At 37.8% G+C, this 25,602-nt stretch overlaps 1 protein-coding gene across 50 annotated transcripts in view; it reads right to left on the bottom strand.

The window, feature by feature from the left end:
- Positions 1-25,602, bottom strand: part of Ptprd (protein tyrosine phosphatase receptor type D) — a 2,190,171-nt gene that overhangs the window by 160,253 nt on the left and 2,004,316 nt on the right. For all 50 annotated transcript variants that reach the window (XM_040757239.1, XM_040757256.1, XM_040757242.1 and 47 more), the window contains 4 exons: positions 24,734-25,003; positions 21,009-21,590; positions 3,073-3,206; positions 115-259 (listed from right to left, as the gene is read on the bottom strand). In XM_040757239.1, the coding sequence (XP_040613173.1) occupies positions 115-259; positions 3,073-3,206; positions 21,009-21,590; positions 24,734-25,003 (1,131 nt within the window). The remainder of the gene's footprint in view (positions 1-114; positions 260-3,072; positions 3,207-21,008; positions 21,591-24,733; positions 25,004-25,602) is intronic.

Raw genomic sequence — 25,602 nt, 5'->3', positions numbered from 1 at the left:
CAGAGATACTTGGTGAGGATTTGACACATTAGCAGATTGGTTTGCTAGTTAAAAAATGTCAGAAACATCTCCTAGTGAGAAATGGACACCAAGGAAGCAAAGAGAGACACCTACTTGATTGCATGGTTCTAGCTGATATTTCAGCTGTAGAAGCACCCAGGCCTTGAGGAGAGCGTGCAGACAGACGGAAGTAGTAGAGGCTGTTTGGTTTCAGCCCTTGTAGCCTGTAAGATGTTCCTGGCTCAATGGTGATTCGCTCCTGCAAGTAACAGGAAGAGTTGGTCATTCTCCTGGGAACTGATACAAATATGGCTTATTCAATGTTTACAATGTTAGACTTCTGGCATAACCATAATGCCATTAAAATATAGCAAAAGGAATTAACAATATCCAGGAATATGTTCGGAATTATATCATGAAGATGCCATAGTTGTGAAGAATATATACACAAATGGTCGCTGAAATTGGAATGCCAATATCAGTCTTTCTGATGCTGACAATTATCCAGGAGCACAACATGAAAGTCAAGGAGAGGACAAACTTGGTTGCACTCCATCTCGATGACATACAAGGTACTGTGACCACAAACATAAGACATCAGCCAACCTTGATCATGTAGGATTACAGACTTGCAAAACTCCATTCAGTCACATACCCAGGTTTCCTCCAGACTGCCCATAATCCAAATGAAGGCAAATATCATACAACTAAAGCTAGCAATATTGCACAAGATGTTGCTCTAACAAAGTGAGAGACTGGGGACATAGCTCCATTATCAGAGTATAGCATACACAGTGTGCAGCAGGGCATGGTTTGGCTTTCCTACCATAAAACAAAACAAAATCAAACAAAATCAACAACAAAAACACATATGGTGATCTATCCATTCTTGCAGTCCCGCTGCCGTGGAAGCAGAGGCAAGAAGCTCTGGAGTTTAAGGTCATTTTCAATTACTTAGTGAGTTTGAGGTGAACCTGTTTTAAATAAAAACAGAAAAAAAAACTAAAAAACTGAAAGATATCTGAACTTGCTGATGATAGTTAAAGTACTTGTGACAGTCCTAATAATTTCTCAGAAATAAGACTAGCACTGTTGGCTTCTTCAAAATAAGTTGAGGACATTTTCGTGGTCATATAGTCTACAGCTGGAAAACAGTTAAGAACTTCTCTATATCCATTACTATTATAAGGGGCTTTCAAACTAAACTTTTGTTTATCAGAGCTGGGTTTCAAACCTGCCTTTACATTGTAGTGAAAGTCTATGTGCCTATGTATAATCAAACTCAGGTAGTTCATCAGCCCAGAGTAAACATTAAAACATAAACATATATAATTGAAGTTATAACAATCTTAAAACTTTTTTCCCTGGCCGGGCGTTGGTGGCGCACGCCTTTAATCCCAGCACTCGGGAGGCAAAGGCAGGCGGATCTTTGTGAGTTCGAGGCCAGCCTGGTCTACAAAGTGAGTTCCAGGACAGCCTCCAAAGCTACAGAGAAACCCTGTCTCGAAAAACCAAAAAAAAAAAAAAACCAACAACTTTTTTCCCTGATCATCTACTGCTTGATATTCATATAAATGAATTCAGACAAAGGCAACTAAATATAATTGTGGAGAAAACCTTTGTAGAGTGTTCTGACTCTTAAATATAAGGGCACTTAGAAACTTCAGACACCCCAATAAGAAAACAGAATTCTGTCAGCTAAACAATTATAAAGCACAGTAGTACATGGGAAGCTAGTGCCCTCACTAGTCCCAAGAGACCATCATACAACTCAACTCATCATATGAATGAAAGAATAAAAGAACAAATGAATTTTCATTTAGTGGTGATGAGGACATAAAATGACTTAATATTGACTTACTGTATTTTCCTCAGGAACAATAACTTAGGATTTGAAGTTGTACTGTGAGCAAACATGATGGCTTTCCACTACTTAATTTATATTGGTTTTGTTATCTGTGTCAGTTAGGTTTGTTTTTGTTTTTGTTTTTTTGTTATCTTGAAACCTGCTAGTGTCACCTGGGAAAAGGAAATTGCTGTTGAGGAAATGTCTCCACCATACTGGCCAGTAGACAAGTCTCTGGGACATTTTCTATATTGCGTATTGATGTGGGAGGACCCAGCCCACCATAGGCATGCCTGGCATGGGATTCTGGGCTGTAGGAGAAAGCAAGACGAGCAAGCATGGAGCACACGCCAGTGAGCAGCATTCATCAATGATTTCTTCTTCAGTTCCCGCCTTCATGCTCGGGTGTCAGGCCCGACTCTTCTCAGTGATGTCAAGATATGCACCCCAAATAAACCTCTACCTCCAAACTTAATGAATACAGAAATTGGTTCTGAGAGTGTGGTATTACTGGGATGTAGCTGAGGATTTGTTAGGTTTCTTTTGGGGGGGGAAGGAGGAGGATGTTTAGAAACATTTAGAAATTTGGGTTGGAAAAGCTCAGAGCTAAGTGAGCTGTTCTGGGACAACTTGAAAGAAAATGTAAACAAAGCAGACAATTGGAAGACTGGTGAATTCTTAGAGGGAAATTTGAGAGTCTCTTAAAGCGTCTTAGATCTCTGTTAATGGTAAGTGTGGATATCGAGTTTCATTTCTCTTGTGATTTCGACACTATTAACGATCTATTATTTAACTGTATAATATATTTAAATTTTATTTATAGTCATATTCATTTCACATAATGTTTAGCATGACAGTAAACACTGGTTTTGAGCATCTTTCTCTCGAACCAGTCTGAACAAATCCATTTCCTTAATAACTTTTTGAAGCATACAGCTCTCAATCAGTAATGTGTTTACATAACAGTCTAAATACATACTATGAGCTATTGCAGAAGAAAAATGAAAGTGTCCCTCCACGTCATAGATTTTTCATTTCCCTATGACTTGATGCTTATATAGTATGAAACCCATAGGGAGGGCTAAATCAAAAATATTTCACTTGGAACAATAGTTTCTATGGCCCTCATCCACAAAGTCTCCAAATACCCATTTGGGTTTTTGGTGAAATTTCTCTTCTCATGAGTAAACATTTTCCTGAAAGAAGAGAAGATTCGTAAGTCTTACCTCTTCTCCCTGCTCCCCATCTCTGTAGACCAGTTCATAGCTGGCAATGGTATCAGAACGTGGCGGTGTCCAAGACAGCAAAATACTCGTTTCAGATTCAGGTTCTGCTTTGAAGTTTAGTGGCTGTCCTGGTACTAAAAACAGGGAGGGAAAGTATTGAGTTTAACATCACCACCATTGTTCAGACACTTCCTGTTAAGTACATGTTACCCATAATAAAGAAAGAGGCCCTTACAACCTGAGAGAAGGCCTCCTTGTAGAAAGCTCATTTAAACTTCTCAAGAGGATAAGCATAGCATGCTGAATATTTTCTCAATCCTTGAATAGTTTAATATGCACACATTATGAAATAGAATTAATAGGCTTATTATGTATATATCTCAGAAATCAAATGTAAATATAGTAAAATTATGGACCTTAAATAACTTTGTAAAATTTGATATTATTCATATCATATACACATATCATCCCTGATTACATTCTATGTATTTGTTCTAATACCTTGAAATAAGTGAAGTTCTCTTTCCACATCAAGGAACCCACTCTTTGCAACAGATGGAGACCATTACAAAAACCCAGAATCCATTGCAAAGCAGTAGCGGAACACAGTCCCAACTGATTCATCTACAGCAAACTCCTTCACTTAAGGCTCATGAATCATTGGGGGAAGAAGGAACAGAAAGATTTTAAGAACCATATGAATGGGGAATTTGTTATGAGATTTTTGTTTCCTAGAAATGGCAAAAGCTATACCCATGAAGTTCCACCAATATGGCCACCTAAACACAACCTGAACATTGGAGGATACCAATGTTAATGATAAACATGTTAATGTGGGAGAGGCAAAGCTCAGGAGGCCTCAACTCTACACAAACAACTGCCAGCAACTAAGCGAGAATGGCAGAAAAAGGAAAAACAGCCTTCCCCAAGGAAGAGCACACCAATTGATTTTCCAATGCCAAGTGGTCAGCCTTGAAATTAGTCATATACATAGTGATAACATTCTACAGATTAATCATGTTTCATTTATATATTTAGGAGTACATACACACACACACATACACACACACACACACAGAGAGAGAGAGAGAGAGAGAGAGAGAGAGAGAGAGAGAGAGAGAGAGAGAGAGAGAGCTACACATAATAACAAAGAGGCGATGAATTTGACAGAGAAAAGAGGAGGTATGTAAAGGTTTGCAGGGAAGAAAGGGAAGGGGAAATGATGCAATTAAAAACTCAAAAAACTTAGAGGAAATATTTTAAAGTATACATAAGAGAAACTAAAACTTAGAAGTACTAGTTAAATAAAATTTGTCAATATTTATAACTGAGTAAAAATTATTTTAAAGAATCTCTAGGCTTCATATAACAATCAGTATTATTTCCAATAGCGGTGGTTTTGGTGAAAAGGCCGCTATAATCTCATAGGGGGTGGCATTATTTGGAAGGAATGGGATATATGACCTTGTTGGGTTAGGTGTGGCCTTGTTGGAGGAAGTGTGTGATTGGGGTAGCTTTGAAGTCTCAAAGCTAGGCCAAGTGTCTCTGTCTCTTTCTGATGCCTAACCCATTTGGATGTAGAACTCCCAAGATCCTTCGCCAGTACCATCTTTCCTGCCATGATGACAATGGACTAAGACTCTGAATTGTAAGCCAGACCCAACAAAATGTTTTCCTTTATAGGAGTTTCCATGGTCTCCTCACAGCAATGAAACCCTAACTAAGACATTTTTTGTTTACAAAATTCTACCTTAGCTGCTTAACATTGTCTCCAGGAAATAATAGCCCTATAAAATATTAGCTAGTTACATTTTAAAAATAGTTAAGAAGAAAAAAGGTAAAACAAAGCTTTATTAAATACAAATAATTACTTATAACTCCTAGATTAAGTTATCCAAAGCATTAGAGTCTAATATTTAGACTGAACACAAGCATAATATCATCCCTAGTGGATTAGTTGTAAGATGCACACAAACAAGTGAGATTCTAAGATGTACTTACCAACAAATTATGGTAACAGAAGTCAACTATGATTATCTCATGTCAGTCATTCAGTCTGTCTAACTGATAATTTGAAAGAGTCACACATGAGATATAATAAATAATCAAAACCTTAGCAGCTTAAAATACTATACTCGATAAAGTTTAACAACTCAGACTTCCTTACAACCACATAACACATAACCCCATCAGCTACGTTCAAGCCATTATGCACAAGACTGAGGTGGTCAGGGCCCTACTGGTGGGCTGCTTTCGACATTTTCTGCTCTGACTGTTGGTGCACATGCCTTGCTACTGGTTCAGTAATTTAACAATTTCCCTCGATATAAGGGAATGTCACAAAATGGTGTGATTGAATCTTTCTATATTTTCCAATACCCACATGAACATTGAAGTATAATTTATAAAATCTAACAATAACAACAAAAATAAGAATAAAGGTAGGGCACAGCAGAGGGAACGGAACTTCCAAAGCATTTTTCTGGCAACTTAAGAATACACATTCTCAAACGCACACGAAATAACTGCATGATATATGATAGAACTTACAAATAATGCTTGAGATATGATTTTCACAGGAAACAAGATCTTTGGAGATATGGAATATATTGTTTTTCTTTTACAGCTATCTTTATGCTACTTGGTTACAGAACGAGAAAACCTCACCCTTTGTCTTAAAGGGATTTAAGTTCTATTTCTAGGAGTCCTAGCTATCAGTACAGGGCTTTGCCTAAGTGTCTGTGCATGCTGTGAAAGGGTGTGTCACTCATGTTTGTACTTATACCCAGGGCCACTAACATTCCTTGTCTGTCCCCCCTCTTCCCATTCCCCTATCCCAAAGCACATGCCTGCATCTTGAGATTCTCATTAATCTGATGCCTCTGGGAACTGCTTTCCAAACAGGTTAACATTCTTTCCCAGCACCTGCCCAGTGAGTGACCACACATCACCATTCAGCTAGAAAGACCAAGCCAGAGGATCACGAAAGATCACTAGGCAAGACAAGGGACTCCAAGAGAAATAAAAGCATATGGTAACTGTCAAATGGCAAATGCATTATCTAAGAGGTAAAAGTCAAAAGCACGACTCATTCTACAGTGGTTGCAAAGAGTCACTGGGCAGGTGGGATAATTGTGACTGGATTCCAGTATCCAGATGATGAAAGGGTTTCTTGGTGTGACACACAGTACACACACAAGAATAGGTGATAGCTACTAATTCTTCTATACTTGCATTGATTATTTCTTCACCTTATTCCCCACAAATCTGTGAAATAACAAAGTCTGTGTTAATGTGTGACTCCAGTCAAACGGGAACCTAGTTCAGATATGTAGGGAGTGGGAGGAGAGGGATGGCAGTGGGACCAGGACTTATCCAGGGTGCATGAACGGACTTTTTCGACCCTATTTCCTATGGTGGGTACCCTGCTCAGCCTTGATATGGAGGGGGAGATGGGTGGGGGAGAAGGAGAGGGAGGGGGAACTGGGGTTGGTATGTAAAATGAAAAAAAGTTAAATAAAAAGAAAGAAAAAAAAAAGAATGAGCAGAGAAAATCCCACAGTGGCTCAGGTGTAGTCACTAGGTAGGGGTTTGCTCCTTACCCAAGGCTAGTAAGTTGACACTGTTGAAACCATCTTAGAAACCTAACTAACTTTTGCTTACTTACACTGCTTGGTTTTGGCTTTTTAATCTTTCCTGTATTCTTGGTTGGTCTCAATGTTTCATTCTTGTTTAGTGACAAAGCTTCCACTGGTTTAATTCTGTTTAGTTCTCTAAAGAGCTCTTATTGCTTAGGAGACAGGTTCCTTTACTTTTGTAACTTTTGGACAATGCAAGTGTTGGCTAGATGACTTAATGGAAAGTCTTGTCATTTAGCAAGCAAGAGGTTTGTCCTCCTTTTCTTGCACATGCCCATTTTGAAGTGGTTTTGGGGGGAGAAAAAGCACATTTCTCAAATTTGAAACTTGCAGTGGCGACCTAAATGCCTCAGGTAAGAAGTGAATACCTACATGAGTAACAATACTGCAGGGAAGCCTCAGGCTAACAGGAAGGTACATACGTAATGGAAGAGGGACATCGGGTCTCATTAAGCACCAGCAAGTTGCTACCTTGTGGAACAGAAGCCCAGGTTAAACCCAAGTATCTGTGTTTATCCAAAAGACATTGCTAATTATATATATATATATGTATATAAATCCTTTCCATTGTTGATGATCTAAAAATAATGGAATTTAGAAAAACAATGCATGAGGGAAAATGCTTCAGTAAGTTCAACTCAGTGTGTACATCAGAGTCATATACTACCTTTCCCTTCTACCATCCTGATAAATACATTATGGATACCAAGAATCAAATGTCTTGGGAAATGAGGGTGCACCAAAGGGTATCATTTCCTTGGATTCAGATTTTGAATTAGAAACAATCAACATGAATTGAAGATGCATTAGGGAAACAAAAACTGCTCAGAAATGAATAGTTGTATTCTTAAATTACCAAACAGATTTTCTTAATGCTCATTATAAAAATGTACAGGGAAACATTTTAATGGGACTCAACACTAACATACTTGGTTTCTTCAGATGACTCAGAGACAAGGATTACTTTTATCACCTGTCAACTGATATTGCACACCAAATATTATGCCTGAACAAGACCTATTATACATTATATCCCTGTTTTTGTAATACACAAACAGAGACATATATTGACATACACAGATTTATAGACAAATTTTCTCATATATATGTATATATTGCTTTCCTCCTGGTCTTGACATGTTAGACTTCATTATTGACATTCTTTAATCTTCATATACTAGATTTATTTTATAAGCATTGTATGTTGTTTTATTTAGGTATTTTTCTCTGTTGTAACAGTCTCTGCACTAATTAACTGAACATTAAGGATAGGGAAAATTTTTACAATACTAAAACTCATGAAAAAATAAAATGCACATGCAGAACTTTAAATGTAATCACTATACATTTAAAAAGAAATACATCAACATCAATCACAATCCAAACTAAGAATTAGCCAAGAAAAGAAGAAATGGAAGTATAGTACAGACATTTCTTTAAAACTATACTTAGGGCTTAGGCAATGGCAAAGTAGGTAAAAGCATTAGCTGTGTAAAGATTGGACCTGAGTTCAAATTCTCAGTTCTCATGTAAAAATCTGGCTATAGCCATGGATAACTGTAATCTCAGGACTGTGAGCAGTTTGCTGGTCACCAGCCTAACTCCAAGTTGAGAGACCGTTCATCTCGGCAATAAGGTGGAAAGTAAAAGAATTTGAAAACTGATGTTCCCCACTGAACTGTGAATTTGTGTGTTTCCATTTGTATGTGCATTTGCACACACCACAGAGATTCACTGTATAAACAGATATATACACATAATGTGCACAGGTAAATAAATGATAGATTAAGAAATAAACAAAACTATACATAATCTTATATTTGGTTTGTTGTATTCTACTTGACAATTTAATGCCCACAAAGAAATAAATATGATAGCTATCAATCCTAAAATATAATAAAAATCCCGCTGATGAATATCAAATACTTAAATACTACTACATGATTTCATTTAACATAAACAAATGAAGGAATACTAAGAAATGAGAGAAAACCTTCAATGTCATCTGGAATGCCAATGCATGGTAAGAGATCAGTGTTTGAGTAAAATTTAGTGGCTATCTCTGAAAAGTCCATATTACAGTGCTAATCTAAATGTCATCTCACTGTACCTCATAAATATAAGATATTGCCAAAGGTGATAGAAGCCCCTTTATTGCTAAGATTACTAATACTTTAAGGAGACACGTATTTTCAAACATATGTATGGAGAATATTGGCAAATGATAATGAAAGCAAGAGTCAGAATCTGATAGTAAAACCTGACAAAATACAAAGCAAACTACCCAATCTGTGAGTACCACAACCATATATTGTCATTAAATAAAAATATGAAAAGTTAAATTTTATTATGGCTGTATTTATTATTGCTTCTTTCTTCATTGCTAAAACCACTCACAGAAGGTTTTACAGTGAATTCACATTTTTGAGCATAGTCTTTTTCTTTTCTTGTTGTTTTAAATTTTATTTTCCAGTTTAAATTTAGATAAGAAACAAGGTTGCTTCACAAGTCAGTTCCAGGTCCCTCTCCCATTCCCTCCCTCCCTCCCGAGCCCCCCCGTTATCCCCTCATTTCCCCAGGGAGGGTGAGGCCCTCCATGGGGGTGTGCATAGTCTGTCATTTCATATAGGGCAGGGCCTAGACCCTTCCCCAAGAGTTCGGGGTGAGAGTGCACCTCACATTGTTCTATGGGAGTCCAAAGTCCGTGTGTATACTTGGGATGGGTACTGATCTGCTGCCCAAGGCTCAATAGATTCCCTAGGCCTCCTCACTGACACCCACATTCAGGGGGTCTTGATCAGTCCCATGCTGGCTTCCCAGGCTGATGCCTGGGATTCAAGAGTTAACCTTTGTCTGGTCAGCTGTTTCTGGGGGTTAAACCAGCCCAGTCTTAATCCCTTTGATCATCAGTCCTCCCTCTCTGTTACTGGCTTTCTTGAGTTCAGCTCAGTACTTAACCAAGGGAGTCTGCCTCTTCTTCGATCAGCCACTAAATAAAGTTTCTGTTTCCCAGACTCTCTGGCCATAGGATTGTAGGCTGGCACTCCCCAGATCTATGTCTAAAATCCATATATGAGAGAGTACATGCCATGTTTCTCTTTTTGTGACTGGGTTACCTCACTCAGGATGGTTTCTTCTAGTGTCATCCATTTGCCTGCGAATCTCATGATTCCATTATTTTTTTCTGTTGAATAGTACTCCATTGTGTAGATGTACCATATTTTCTCTATCCACTCTTCGGGTGAGGGACATCTAGGTTGCTTCCAAGTTCTGGCAATTACAATAAAGCTGCTATGAACATAGTGGAACAGACATCTTTGTTGTATGAATGGGCATCTTTTGGATATATGCCTAAGAATGGAGTTGCTGGGTCTTGTGGTAGGTTTATTCCCATTTTTCTGAGGAATCTCCATACTGATTTCCAAAGTGGCTGAACCAGTTGGCACTCCCACCAGCAATGGAGGAGTGTCCCCCTTTCACCACATCCTCTCCAGCATAAATTGTCATTGGTGTTTTTGATTTTAGCCATTCTGACAGGAGTGAGATGGTATCTGAGAGTTGTTTTGATTTGCATTTCCCGGATGGCTAAGGATGTTGAGCACTTTCTCAAGTGCCTCTCAGCCATTTTAGACTCCTCTATTGAAAACTCTCTATTTAGTTCTGCAGCCCACTTTTTAATAGGGTCCTTTGGTGTTTTGGAGACTTGCTTCTTGAGTTCTTTGCAAATTTTGGAGATCAACCCTCTGTCAGATGTGGGAATAGTGAATATTTTTTCCCATTCTGTGGGCTGCCTTTTTGTCTTGCTGACTGTGTCCTTTGCTTTACAGAAGCTTCTCAGTTTCAGTAGGTCCCATTTATTAATTGTTGATCTCACTGTCTGTGCTACTGGTGTTATGTTCAGGAAGCTGTCTCCTGTACCAATTCGTTCAAGGGTACCACCCACTTTCTCTTCTAAGAGGTTCAGTGTGCCTGGATTTATGTTGAGGTCTTTGATCCATTTGGACTTAAGTTTTGTGCATGGCGATAAACATGGATCGATCTGCATTCTTCTACATGCCAGTCTCCAATTATGCCAGCACCATTTATTGAAGATGCTTTCTTTATTCCATTGTATATTTTTAGCTTCTTTGTCAAAGATCAGATGTTTGTACGTGTGTGGGTTAATACCCGGATTTTCAATTCGATTCCATTGGTCTACCTGTCTATTTTTGCGCCAATACCAAGCTGTTTTCAGGACTATAGCTCTATAATAGAGCTTGAGGTCAGGGATGGTGATGCCTCCAGACGTTGCCTTGTTGAACAGGGTTGTTTTGGCTATCCTGGGTCTTTTGTTTTTCCATACAAAATTGATTATTGTTCTTTCAAGGTCTGTGAAGAATTGTGCTGGGATTTTAATGGGGATTGCATTGAATCTGTAGATTGCTTTTGGCAGGATTGCCATTTTTACTACATTGATCCTACCTATCCAAGAGCATGGGAGATCTTTCCATTTTCTGAGGGCTTCTTTAATTTCTTTCTTTAAAGATTCAAAGTTCTTACGATACAGGTCTTTCACTTGTTTGGTTAGCGTTACCCCAAGGTATTTTATGTTGTTTGTGGCAATTGTAAAGGGTGATGTTTCTCTGATTTCTCTTTCAGCCCTTTTATCATCTGTATATAGTAGGGCTACTGACTTTCTTGAGTTGATCTTGTAGCCTGCCACTTTGCTGAAGGTGTTAATCAGCTGTAAGAGTTCCCTGGTAGAGTTCTTTGGGTCATTGATGTAAACTATCATATCGTCTGCAAACAGTGAAAGTTTGACTTCTTCCTTCCCAATTTGTATCCCCTTGATCCCCCTTTGTTGTCGTATGGCTATAGCTAGAACTTCAAGTACCATGTTGAAAAGGTATGGAGAGAGTGGACAGCCTTGTTTTGTTCCTGATTTTAGAGGAATTGCGTTGAGTTTCTGTCCATTTAGTTTGATGTTGGCTGTTGGTTTACTGTATATGGCTTTTATTATGTTTAAGTATGTCCCTGTTATCCCAGATCTCTCCAAGACCTTTATCATGAAGGGGTGTTGGATTTTGTCAAAGGCTTTTTCAGCATCTAGTGAGATGATCATGTGATTTTTGTTTTTCAGCTTGTTTATATGGTGGATTACGTTGATGGATTTTCGTATGTTGAACCATCCCTGCATCCCTGGGATGAAACCTACTTGATCGTGGTGAATGATTGTTTTGATGTGTTCTTGGATCCGATTTGCCAGTATTTTATTGAGTATTTTTGCATCAATGTTCATGAGGGATATTGGTCTGAAGTTCTCTTTCTTAGTTGTATCTTTGTGTGGCTTGGGGATCAAGGTTATTGAAGCCTCATAGAAAGAGTTTGGCAAAGACCCTTTTGCTTCTATTGTGTGGAACACTTTGAGAAGAACTGGTATAAGCTCTTCTTTGAATTTCTGGTAGAAGTCTGCAGTGAGGCCATCTGGACCTGGGCTTTTTTTGGTTGGGAGACTTTTGATGACAGCTTCTATTTCTATAGGGGTTATAGGTCTATTTAAATTGCTTATCTGTTCTTGATTTAATTTTGGCAATTGATATCTGTCCAGGAAGTCATCCATTTCCTTTAAATTTTCGAATTTTGTGGAGTACAGGTTTTCAAAGTATGACCTAATGATTCTCTGGATTTCCTCAAAGTCTGTTGTTATGTCCCCCTTTTCATTTCTAATTTTGTTAATTTGCGTGTTCACTCTCTGCTGTTTGGTAAGTTTGGACAAAGGTTTATCTATCTTGCTGATTTTCTCAGGGAACCAACTCTTCGTTGCATTGATTCTTTGTATTGTTTTCCTGGTTTCTACTTTATTGATTTCAGCCCTCAATTTGATTATTTCCTGGCGTCTACTCCTCCTGGGGGAGTGTGCTTCTTTGTGTTCTAGAGCTTTCAGCTGTGATGTTAATTCTCTGGTATAACTGTTCTCCTGTTTCTTCATGTGAGCACTTAGCGCTATGAACTTCCCCCGTAGCACTGCTTTCATAGTATCCCATAGGTTTTGGTATGTTGTGTCTTCATTCTCAATGATTTCGAGGAAGTCTTTAATTTCTTTTTTTATTTCCTCTTTGACCCAGGGATGGTGCAATTGAGCATTATTCAATTTCCATGAGTTTGTAGGTTTTCTGCAATTTGTGTTGTTGTTGAATTCTAATTTTAAGGCATGGTGGTCTGATAAGATGCATGGAGTTATTCCAATTTTTTTGTAGCTGCTGAGGTTTGATATGTTGCCAAGTATGTGGTCGATTTTTGAGAAGGTTCCATGTGGTGGTGAGAAGAAGGTATATTCTTTTTTATGTGGATGAAATGTTCTATAGATATCTGTTAATCCCAGTTGGGTCATTACTTCTATTAGACCTTTTGCTTCTTTGTTGAGTTTCTGTCTGGAATTCCTGTCTAGTGGTGAGAGTGGTGTGTTGAAATCTCCCACTATAACTGTGTGGGGCTTTAGATGAGATTTAAGTTCTAATAATGTTTCTTTAACGAATGTGGATGCCTTTGTATTTGGGGCATAGATGTTCAGGATAGACACTTCATCTTGGTGGGTTTCACCTGTGATGAGTATGTAATGACCTCCTTCATCTCTTTTGATTGATTTTATTTTAAAGTCTAATTTGTTAGATATTAGGATTGCTACCCCTGCTTGTTTCTTGGGTCCATTTGATTGAAAATTTTTTTCCCAACCTTTAACTCTCAGGTAATGTCTGTCTTTAAGGGTGAGGTGTGTTTCTTGTATGCAGCAGAAGGAAGGGTTCTGTCTTCGAATCCAATCTGCCAGTCTGTGTCTTTTTATGGGTGAGTTAAGGCCATTAACATTGAAGGATATTAATGACCAATGATTGCTCATCCTTCTTCGATTTGCGATGGTTGTTGTTGGTGGAATTATGTGTGGAATTTCACCCCTTTGTTCTTTTGGCTGTTGGTAGAGAGGGATTCTCTAATGCTTATGTTTTTCTGGTTGTAGTTAGCTTCCTTGGGTTGGAGTTTTCCTTCCAAAATTTTCTGTAGGGCTGGGTTAGTGGACACATATTGGTTGAATCTAGTTTTGTCATGGAATATCTTGTTTTCTCCGTCTATAGTGATTGAGAGCTTTGCCGGGTATAGTAGTCTGGGCTGGCATCCATGGTCTCTTAGTGTAGGTAGAATATCTATCCAGGACCTTCTGGCTTTCAGAGTTTCCATGGAGAAATCAGGTGTAATTCTGATAGGTCTGCCTTTATATGTTACTTGACCTTTTTCCTTAGCTGCTCTTAATATTCTTTCTTTATTCTGTATGTTTGGGGTCTTGATTATTATGTGGCGAGGGGAATTTTTTTGTGGTCCACTCTATTTGGTGTTCTGTAGGCTTCTTGTACCTTCATTGGCATGCCTTTCTTAAGGTTGGGGAAGTTTTCTTCTATGATTTTGTCAAATATGCCTTCTGCCCCTTTGAGGTGGATTTCTTCTCCTTCTTCTATACCTATTATTCTTAGGTTTGGTCTTTTCATGGTGTCCCATATTTCCTGGATGTTTTGTGTTAAGGATTTGTTGGATTTAAGGTTTTCTTTGGTTGATAAATCCATTTCTCCTAGCGTATCTTCAACACTTGAGATTCTCTCTTCCATCTCTTCTATTCTGTTGGTAATGCTTGTATTGGTAGTGCCTGACTGTTTGTCCAGCTTTTCTATTTTCTGCCTTCCTTCAGATTGTGTTTTTTTAATGACTCTATTTCAGTTTTCCACCCTTGCAGTGTTTGCATTGCTTCTTGCAATTTTCTGTTTATCTGTTCTTCCGTTTGTTGCCTTTTATGAATTTTTTGGTTTGTTCTTTCTTCCATTTCTTGCATTTTTTGGTTTGCTTTTTGTTCCATTTCTCGCATTTTGTGCTTTGTTTCTTCTTCCATTTCCTGCCTTTTTTGGTTTGTTTCTTCTTCCATTTTTTTCATTTTTTGCTTTGTTTTTTCTACCATTTCTTGCATTTTTTGCTTTGTTTCTTCTTCCATTTCCTGCCTTTTTTGGTATGATTCTTCTTCCAATTCTTGCATTTTTTGCTTTGTTTTTTCTTCCATTTCTTGCATTTTTTGCTTCATTTCTTCTTCCATTTCCTGCCTTTTTTGGTTTGTTTTTTCTTCCAATTCTTGCATTTTTAGGTTTGTTTTTTCTTCCATTTCTTGCATTTTTTGGTTTGTTTTTTCTTCCCTTTCTTTGAGGGATTTTCCAATATCCTCTTTTAGGGCCTCTATCATTTTCATGAAAGTGCTTTTAAGGTCGTTCTCTTCTGCTTCGTCTGCATTGGAATGTTGGGGTCTTGCTGGTGTGGAGTCTCTAGAATCTGGCGGTGTCATATTTGTTTTTCGGTTGCTGACTGTGTTTTTGTATTGTCTCTTTCCCATCTCTTCTTCTAGTGGGTGCAGAAAGAGCCCCTTACTGGTCTGGGGACCAGAGTTCCCTTTTGGTGGGTGCTAGCAAGTCCAATAATCTGGTGGTTCTTCTATTCCTTGTCCGAATGCTGGTCCTGGTCTCCCTGGGTCCTCTGGTTTCCTGGTCTCGTTGGTGGGAGAGAAGAGTTGGGGTCTGGGTGCTTGGCTCCCGCCGGGATTGGGAGCTCTGTGCAGTTCCCAGGCGATCTGCAGGCACTGGAGCACAGGCCAGGAAGCCGGCCTGTTTACCTGATGCTGCCAGAGGAACAGCTGCTTCCCTGGACTCCCAGCCTCCTCTCCTTTCCTGGTCTCGTTGGTGGGAGAGAAGATCTGGAGTCTGGGGTGGTTGGCTCCCGCCGGGATTGGGAGCTCTGTGCAGGTCCCAGGCGATCTGCAGGCACTGGAGCACAGGCCGGGAAGCCGGCCTGTTTACCTGATGCTGCCCGAGGAACCGAGCATAGTCTTTTTCTAATTTGCTTGTATTGGCCTTTTGATGTAAATTAATGAAATGTTTTAGAATGCTCTAGAACCCTATAGACCAGTAATTCTCAATGCTGTCATTTATATTTTAGCATGCTTCTGATTTTAGAAGTTGCAGTAGATTTTTCATCTTTAAAATACTAGAAATAAGGTGGCAAGGGAATATACACTTCTAATATCAGCATTTGGTATGGGAGGCATCTGGAATCCATGCTGGTCCTCAACAGTAGACTGAATTCAAGGCCTGTCTACACTAAAGGAGTCTGCAGACTTGTCCAAAGACTGTTCTAAATGATGTCGAAAAACCTTTCTAAAGAATGCTCAGAAATGACACAAACCAGAATTTAAGGTTTACCATGTCCCATTAGCATGAATTTCAAGCAACATTTATTTTAATGCCTTAAAAATGTAGTTCCCAAGACTTCTTTAGCAGTACTGTGTTTCTTCTAGCAAACATAGCACATTGCAATAATCAATTCCAGAGAACTATGGAGTATATTCTTTTCTTCCTGGATGCTTTAAGAGAAATGGAAGGGGTGTGTATCACAGTATAAATGTCTTCCTTGCCAACATCCATCCATTTTTATGTCTTCGAGGTAAACTAATTTCAAATGAATATTACATCAGAAAATAGAGCTATGGGAAATGAGGGGGAGTGGCCCATATTTCTCGAAAACAATAATTTTAGCAAAAGTATGCTTTATATCCAAAGATTATTATAGTTCACTGTACCAATATTCACAGCCAAGAAGAATTATTCTTTTGATTGAATATGAAATAGGTATCATGTTTTGACTTTCTTCACTACTAAGAACACATTACACAAATCTACAATTTCTATCCATCAGGATGTCATTTATCACAGATAAAATGCAAAGCGGTGATGTCTCTCTTAAATTCACTTTGTTCTTCAGGACTGTTTTATTTATTTATTCATCTTCGTATCCAATTTTAAAAAGATGAGGAATGCTGGTGATAGGGTATTCACAATAAATGAAATGAGCACATGTCAGACACATAAGATGTCAAAGTACACTTTGTTCTGTCTATAAAATTAAAACACACTTAAAATATTGTGGACAGCATGGCTTTTTAGCCTTTCGAAAAACAAAAATCACAATGTAAACTCTGATTTTCTTAGATTTTATATAACCGATCTAAAGGAATGTTTGATGATGGTGACATACTCTTGTGTAGCCCTGATTCTAGGAATGAGCTCATCATTAAGGAAAAGGAGAGGGCTCAGTATTAAATTCCTCAGAACTGATATCCCTGCATTTGAGAGCTGCCACTTACACCCAACTGCCTTTATTAATGAAATCTACAGGACACATCCAGTCACTGTACCATGTGGAAGGTAGGAGGTTGTATTAACCTATTGAGCCTAGCAGGCTTTAGGTACTCTGCCTTTCCTGTTTCCATGAGAATTCAAGCTACAGTTTATGGAAGGATATAGGACATTTGTTTATGTAAAACAGAGAGAGAGAAAGAGAATAAAAGCTAAAAGCCACAAAATGTACCTTCATATATTCATATTCACTTTCTAAATTTTGATACTGAATTAAATCAGACCTTACAAAAGCAAAAATTATTGGATTAAATTAACTCAACTGTTCTTTCACAGACAACATCCATGTCACTATGCTCACGTTCACTGGTAATCAAAAAATACTCTATTTAAGAATCACTTTTAAATTTTTCACTAAGTTGGGATAGAAGGATATGTTTCTGTAATTCAATATTCTGAATATAAAAATATTTGTGAGTCTTGGGGATTTGCATATTTTGACTCAATTTGGTTGCCGAAAAAAAATCTTGTGTCTTGGATCGTTAAATCCTTTGTCTTCTGAAAATAAATTAAAACATTGCGCCTGCTAGGCTTAAATTTGTGGTTATAAAATTTAGACAAATCCAGTTACTGAGCATAATGATGGTGTTCAGAAAAATGTTTGTTTTTTAACTTCATTCAAAACACTTGAAACATTTCAGAATTGAAATTAAATCTAATTCTCTAATTTTACATAATAATAGTAAATTAAATGTTCTTCAGCTTTATATACCTACTAAATACCTAGTAGATACAAAAACACTAAACCATCACATTAGGAAATTCTTTATTTTAAAGATGATGGTGGTTAGAAATCTCCAGGGTCCTTTGATTTCAGTTACATGTAAGTAACCTTATAATTCAAAACCTAAACCTGTTTCATTTATTTGTCCCATAGTTTACTTGCTGCCAAGTCTAATCCTGTAATTAGATCATTAGAATCAATATCCATGAGACATATATAGCACATGGACTAGCATGGACTAGCTGCTATTATTATATGTTACTAATAGGTTTCCCCATTACCTAATCTACATTGTAGAGGGAGTTGGCATTTATTTCCTCAGAAATTGCAAACGAGGTCTTAGAGCTCAGTTCTGCAGAGCATTATGAGGATGTACCAAGTTAGTTAGGATCGAGTTTTTAAGGTTGACCCAATCCTTATGACCAATGTTCAGATTTGAACACATACTTGCTTTTTGAAACAACACAGTGTAGAGATAAATTAGGAACTGCATGTTTCTACAAACCATGGAAATGAAACAAATATAGAACACACTTTTTCCTCTAGTGCTTATAGAAAGCAATACTGTAATGCCTTAATTCCAGTCTTCTAGGTCCTAGACCTGTGAGGCAATATATTCCTGTTGTTTAAACTGCCAAGTCTATGGTCCTTTGTTGCTGCAGCACCAAAAAAATAAGAGAACCACAACAAATATTACAGTTACTGTAACAGATGAGAAAACTGAATTCAGAGAGGCAGAGCATTGTGGCTAATTTTGTTTGTTTGTTTCAAGAAACGGTTTCTCAGTGTAGACCATGCTATCCTGGAACTCACTATGTGGACCAGGGTAGCCTCAAAATCAGAGATCTGCTCACTTCTGCCTCCCGGGTGCATGGGCTAAAGTTTGGGTACTAATCTTTGGGACTTTGCAATCTGGAATTTAGCATACTAATAAGGAGAGGGTGCTAGTGGAAAGAAGGGGAAATTGGAAGCCTATTCCTCTTCTGTCTGCTGTTTGACTCTATCCCTTCTTCATGTTATAGAGCATGTTTGCTATCTGGATGCTGAAGCTACAGAGCCAGCTGACTGCAGGTTAAAACTTAGGAAGTTGTGAGATCAAATCCATTATTACTTCCATTAACTTATTTCAGGTGTTTTGTCACAGTACCAAAAAGGTGACACAAAAATAAACTCACCCAAATTCACCAAGCTTAGTTGTAGCTTAAGAATTAGATTTTGATGATGCAATTATAACATTATAGTCAACATATGAGAAAAGCTTAAAGTGGAATGTAAGCCCCATTCACTTTCTTGCCATTTTTACTGGTTTTGGAGTTGCAGGAGTCGTAAAATATTATCTTAAACAGTTGAGACTTTTAAGAAAAGACTGTCATGCACATTCATACAATAAGGACATCTGTTCAAACATTTTCATAGCAGCATTATTTGTAATAGCCAGAACCTTGAAGCAACCTATATGCCCCTCAACTGAAGAATGGATGGAGAAAATTTGTTACAATTATACAATGGAGTACTACTAAACAGAAAAAAATAATGGAATCTTGAAATTCTCAGGCAAATGGATGGAACTAGAAGAAACCATCCTGAGTGAGGTAACCCAGTCACAAAAAGACAAACTTGATATATACTCACTCATATATGGGTTTTAGACATAGAGCAAAGGATTACCAGCCTACAATCCACACCACCAGAGAAGCTAGGAAACAAGGAGGACCCTAACAGAGACAGACATACATGGTCCCCCCAGAGAAGGAGAAAGGAACAAGATCTCCTGAGCTAATGGGAGCATGGGGGAAGGGGAGAGGGAGTTAGAAGCAAGAGAAGGGGAGAAGAGGAGCAGGGAGGAGGACAGAGAGAGCAGGAAGATTAAGTTGGAGAAGAATAGAGGAGAGCAAGAAAAGAGATACCATAATAGAGGGAGACATTATAGGTTTAAAGAGAAATCTGGCACTAGGGAAATGTCCAGAGATCTACAAGGTTGACCCCCAACTAAGCAATAATTGAGAGGCTACCTTAAATGCCCTTCTCCATAATGAGATTGATGACTACCTTATATGCAATCCTAGAGTCTTCATCCAGTATCTGATAGAAGCAGAAACAAACACCCACAGCTAAACACTGAGCTGAACTGTGGACTCCAGTTGCAGAGAGGGAAGAGGGATAAGCAAAGGAGTCAAGACTAGGCTGGAAAAACCGAAAGAAACAGCTGACCTGAACAAGGGGTTGCTCATGGACCCAATACTGATAGCTGGGAAACCAGCATAGGACTGTTCTAGACTTCCTGAATAAGGATATCAATTTGGAGGTCTGGTTAATTTATGGGGCCTCTGGCAGTGGATCAGTATTTATCTCTAGTATACAAATGAACTTTGGGAGCCCAAACCACGTAGAGAGATACTCTCTCAGCCTAGACACATCTGCTCCAAATGATATGACAGAGTTTGAAGATCCACCATGGAAGGCCTCACCCTCCCTGGGGAGCAGAAATGGGATGGGACAGAGTGGTCGGTGGGGGGGCAGGGAAGAAGTAGAGGGAGAGGGAACTGGGATTGACATGTAAAAGAAATGTATTTCTAATTTAAATTAAAAAAGGAAATAAAGGAAAAGAGTGTCAAGAAAAAGTAGAAGAACATTCATAGGCCTTCAATGAGATACCTTAATATTAATATAGTGAATGAATAAATACAGAACAATTGCAAACATCAAATAATAATGAAGGGATACAGATTTAGTATAATTGTGGTAAAATATATACCTTTATCGTTTAGTTTTCATACAGTATAGCAAGAAAATAATTTGTAAACAAGCTCAAAAGAACCAAGCAATAGTAGAAAAGTAAAACAAAACTCTACTGTAAGTATGCTTGAGACCTAAGATCACAAAGGCAGGCAGTAAACACCTTGGCTAGAAAACTCATAAAGCCCACACCAGTCATAAAAGTAAGCCATGAGTGCGCTGTATCAATGAAACCAGAGAAAACGTATTAATCCTTCATCAGTATTAACAATGTTTTCTCTATATTTTATAGATAGTGTGTCTAATAGAGTAGTCCTTGTTTAGATTCTCAGAAAAAAATGGAATACTGCCCAAATTTTCATAGATTAAAGCAAACTTAAAAGTACAATGTGAAGTCTTGATTCTTAACCCCTTAGCTTCACATTATCTTTGCTCTTTCTTTCTTTCCTCCTTTCTTTCTTTCTTTCTTTCTTTCTTTCTTTCTTTCTTTCTTTCTTCCTTTCTTTCTTTCTTCCTTCCATCCTTCCTTCCTTTCTTTCTTTTTTTATTCTTCCCCACAAACTGCTTGCTCTGTTTTAGACTTACCTCCTGTCTGAGTGATGACTTGTATGTCACTTGAAAGAGGCCCATCTCCAATTGAGGTAAAAGCCAGGACTTTGACAGAGTATGTTTTTTGGGGTACTAAATTGCCAATAGTAGTGATTTGGCTATCAGCTACATTGTGTTTCATCCAGTTGTTGACATGCTGTGTGGGGTCCATTGTATAATAAACTCTATATCCTTGGATCTGTCCGTTTGGCTCCTCAGGTTCCTTCCACTGTACCAAAATGGTGGTTGAGCTCAACATGCGTGCCTGGACATCCCGTGGGGCACTGGATGGTGCTTGCTCGGAGGTCTGTGTTAATACAGGTTCACTTGGTGGACCTCGACCAATGTTATTGACAGCAACAACTCTAAATTCATAATCTGAGTAGGGACTTAGTCCAGCAACACTGTAGCGTGTGGTTGCTATCCCATCAATTTCCTTGTATGATTCTTCAGAATTTTTAGGCTTATGTTGAATGATGTAGTAGGAGACAGGCTCAGGGTTGCCAGAGTCCCATGTCAGCGTGATACTTGTAGCTGTGCTCTCAGTCACTACTGGAGTCCCTGGAGGCTTGGGTAAGGCTGCCAGACAGAAAGAAAGACAATAAACATTTTAAAAACGATTTCATCTATCACTATACTCTGTTATTAGCCTGGCAAGATTATACAACTACTGAAGATTTAACCAGAGGAAGCAAAGTAACCTGTCCAAAGAGAACAACAGAACATTAAAATAAATAGGTGGCCCAGGTCCCATCTTACACATGTTGATGGCATTCTGGGGGTTCAATTCAAATCTACACTTACTCGCTAAGTGATCCTGTATAAATCACTTAATGTCTTCTGGCTTTCATTTCCTCGTGTGAAAATTGGACAAGCTGCAATACTAGACTTGCACTGTACTGCGAAGTAGCTGCATTTCATGGGGTTTGCTGGGAAGATTAATGAGCTAAGCCAGTAATATGCACAGAGTGTGTCTGTGCTCTTGAAAACACTAACTACAATTATTGTAATTTTTATTTCAAATGCTTGGCCACTTACTCCCTGATTCAATAAACTAACGCTGTAAATAAATACCAATAAACATTAAATATGGAATATATAGAAATGGAATTAAATTTCTATTAGAGTACTAGTTCTGAATACTTTTCTATTTGTAAGGCATAAGAAACATTGTGAGTTTCTCAGTGTCCTTGCTCATTCATTGTCAACTTGACACAAGTTAGAGAGTTATCTGAGAGAAGGAACCACAATTAAGAAAATGTTTCCATGGATGGATCTATGGGCAAGCCTCTGGGAGTATTTTCTTATTTGGTGAGTGATATGGGAAGACCCAGATATTGTGAATAGTGCCACCTATGAACCAGTGGTCCTGGGCATGTAAGAAAGCAAGATAGATGAGCAACCCATGCTATGCAAGCCAGAAAGCAGTAATTCTCCAGGACCTCTGATTCAGATCAATTTTCAGGTTTCTTGGCCAGACTTCTTTCAATGATGGATTGTAATGTATGAATATAAGCTCAAATAAATTCTTTTTCCCCCAATTTTTTTTGGTTATGGTATTACATAAAGCAAATAAACCCAACTAAGATACTTAAAACAGCCTATCTATAATTATTAAGGAGGAACTATGACAGAGTCCTTTGCCTGGAAAGTGAGGAGACATGGGTTGATTCTCACCAACACCCCTACACACAAACACAAACACAAATTAAGGGAAGAAGAACAATAATTTTAAGCCATGTTTCTTTACAATTATTAAAACTGCTTAGGAACTTTAAGACATATTCAGAAATTACATTTTAAAGTGCTTTGTCAATATAAAATTTTTGTATTCTACATTGGATATATTTAGCTAATTGATAAACATCTGTATTTAAATATGTGCTTTTAGAGATTGGATTTTCACATTTTAACAGAATAAGTCTCAAAAAAATCTTCAGAGTGCAAGCCATCTTTACTGGTGACCTCATCTGTAAGCTTTATTCTGGATTAAAACGTCAAAAACCCCAGAAGGTAATGCTTATAATCAAACCATTTCCTGTTAAAAAGATACCAGCATCACAATGCCTCCTAGGATAGTAGCTAAGAAATATCTGGAATCTTTTCTATTTTGTTTTGTTTCGTTTCTCTTTCCGTTTTTACCTTTATAGTTCATCTTTGTGGTAGGAACAGATTGGGAAATAGGAAGATTCAGGACAACAATGATATAAAATATGAGAATTATTTGGTGTTACTCTCACTTCCAAATTCTTTCATGTTGTTGGCAAATCTCAACTATTTGAAGCTCAAATAGTTTAATGAAAATATGCAGTTTACTATTTTCTTATTACTAATATCTACATAATTACAATATTTAAAATAGAGACTTTACAAAATTAGTTGAAAAAGACATTTATTTAAATATTTGTAACTGACATTTTGCAAAGTGGACAACTCTGAATGTTGCAGGAAAATAAAATTACTGTTAAATAAGGTTGTTTATTGAACTGACATTACTGGTTGCACTATCACACTTTCGTACAATAAGGCTATATATCTATAATATATGAACACGGATAAATATGCATAATACTTTAAGGATACATGAAACATTAGAATGCATGCTGCAGTGTGGGTAATGTATACTGTTGTTCTTATGCCATATGATATACTGGACATATGCTTAGTTACAGATATGACCCCAATTATAACAAGTGTCCTGCCTTTCATAAATTCATGCTTCCCAAATGGGATGATTATTCGAGTTCATTTTGAACTAATTGTAGACACTGACAGGAAACTCAAATCACCCTCACTATGACCTAATTTGTAAGATTTTTCAAATTATGTAAGTATTGGGTAAAAGAAAGTGGTATTCACACATATCCGACGTCCTTTTTGCTGAAAACAAAATGTTCACAGAATATAGCACTTTGGTTATATTTAGTACATTTGCTGAAGAAGAGAATATTTCATGAGTATTCATATATGCAAGGTGAAGGGCAGAACTAATATAGAACAGATCCATTTGCATTTGTTTCTTAATGGTAGGACCATCAAACAGAGAGAGCATCTATTATTAGGTCATACTGATTCCAGCACTTTCTCTTATTTCTGTTTTTTTTTCAGAGATCTTATGCATATAATGACACTCATTAATATTCTTCTTATGACTCCTATCAAAAACCCGGACCAGTACAAAGTCTGCAGGCCATCCATCTTAATAGTACAGTAGACCTGGTGTAGCATTCCTGATTCTATCTGCTCAGTGACTAGGTCAGACTTGCTGCTATATATTTTAATGATTATCCCAATTTAGGACTGCTAATATTTAAGGAAAGCACCTGCAAGTGGATTTGAGTAATAAATCTGTGATCCCACTTCTTTAGGAGGTTAAAGCAAGGGATCACTGATTGATGGCTTGTACAGGATACAGTGTAAATTGAATCACAGCCTGTAGTTCAATGAAAACTCGTCAGAATTAAAAGCACTGAGGATGTAGCTGACTCGCAGAACACTCAGTATGCCCATCCAGAAAAGGAAAGAAGAAAGGTAAGAAGACAACAATGAAGACAAAGGGTGAGTGAAATCAGTGACCTAAGATGTGGACATTTTATGTAATATGAAAGATGAGATTATGTACTCTACAACTGAAGCACTGAAAGATGAGTTGGTTCATTTTAAGATAGTGAATCTCGGATGAACATAACTAAGATTTTTTTCAGAGCATGATCTTAGCATACCTTTGACAGTGATCTGTGCTATTGCTTCAATGACGCCAAGTGTTGACATAGCAACACAGGTGTAATTTGCTGACTGTCTTACATCATTTAGTTCTAGGACATTTCTTCCTATTGGCATATCATCTTCAGGTGTCAGATCTTCAGCTCCCAACATCCACTTCACATAAGGCATTGGTGACCCCACTGCCACACAGGTGATATTAACGCTTCCACCTGGCATTATTTCATGGTTAGTGGGTGGGATAGAGAATCTTGGCGGAACACGGCGAACTGGAACAAAACAAAAGGCAACATGATAACGTATACAAGGCAAGAATAAAGCAGCTGGTTAAACACATGACATGCACCATACAGACATGATTAAACAATTGAGTCATATAGCAAATTATCCAAAATCACAACAAAAAGTAAAACTGTGGATAATACAGACCATACAAGTATGGTGTGTGTATACACAGAATCATTTATTTAGTTTAATCATTGATATCTTAGACACATCATACAAACAGTTGATTCAGACCTACATAGAACCCACACAAAAATGAAAAACTATTTACAAATTAACAGCAGACAAACACCATGCATAAGATAAACACCAAACTATATACATACATGCATATAACAATGATTCTATGCAGGCATGTATATGCAAAAGGCGACAGGAAGGTCATCAGCAATGCGTGAGTATAAAGACTGACTTCAGTTCTGTGTACTCCCAGCTGATATGAATGTGTGTATGGGGTAGTCACGTCACAGCCCTGGAAAACATCACCTTGAGTACACTGAAAAAGCAACTTACTTGCTTTCAGATTCAGAGGGATGCAGACTCAAAACTTCAACTAACAATGGACAAACACAGAAATGTGTGT

Source organism: Mesocricetus auratus, unplaced genomic scaffold (assembly GCF_017639785.1).
Source record: "Mesocricetus auratus isolate SY011 unplaced genomic scaffold, BCM_Maur_2.0 Super-Scaffold_100014, whole genome shotgun sequence".
NCBI lineage: Eukaryota > Metazoa > Chordata > Mammalia > Rodentia > Cricetidae > Mesocricetus > Mesocricetus auratus.
The sequence above is the reverse complement of the archived record's forward strand: the minus strand, read 5'-3'. Positions and strand labels throughout refer to the sequence as shown.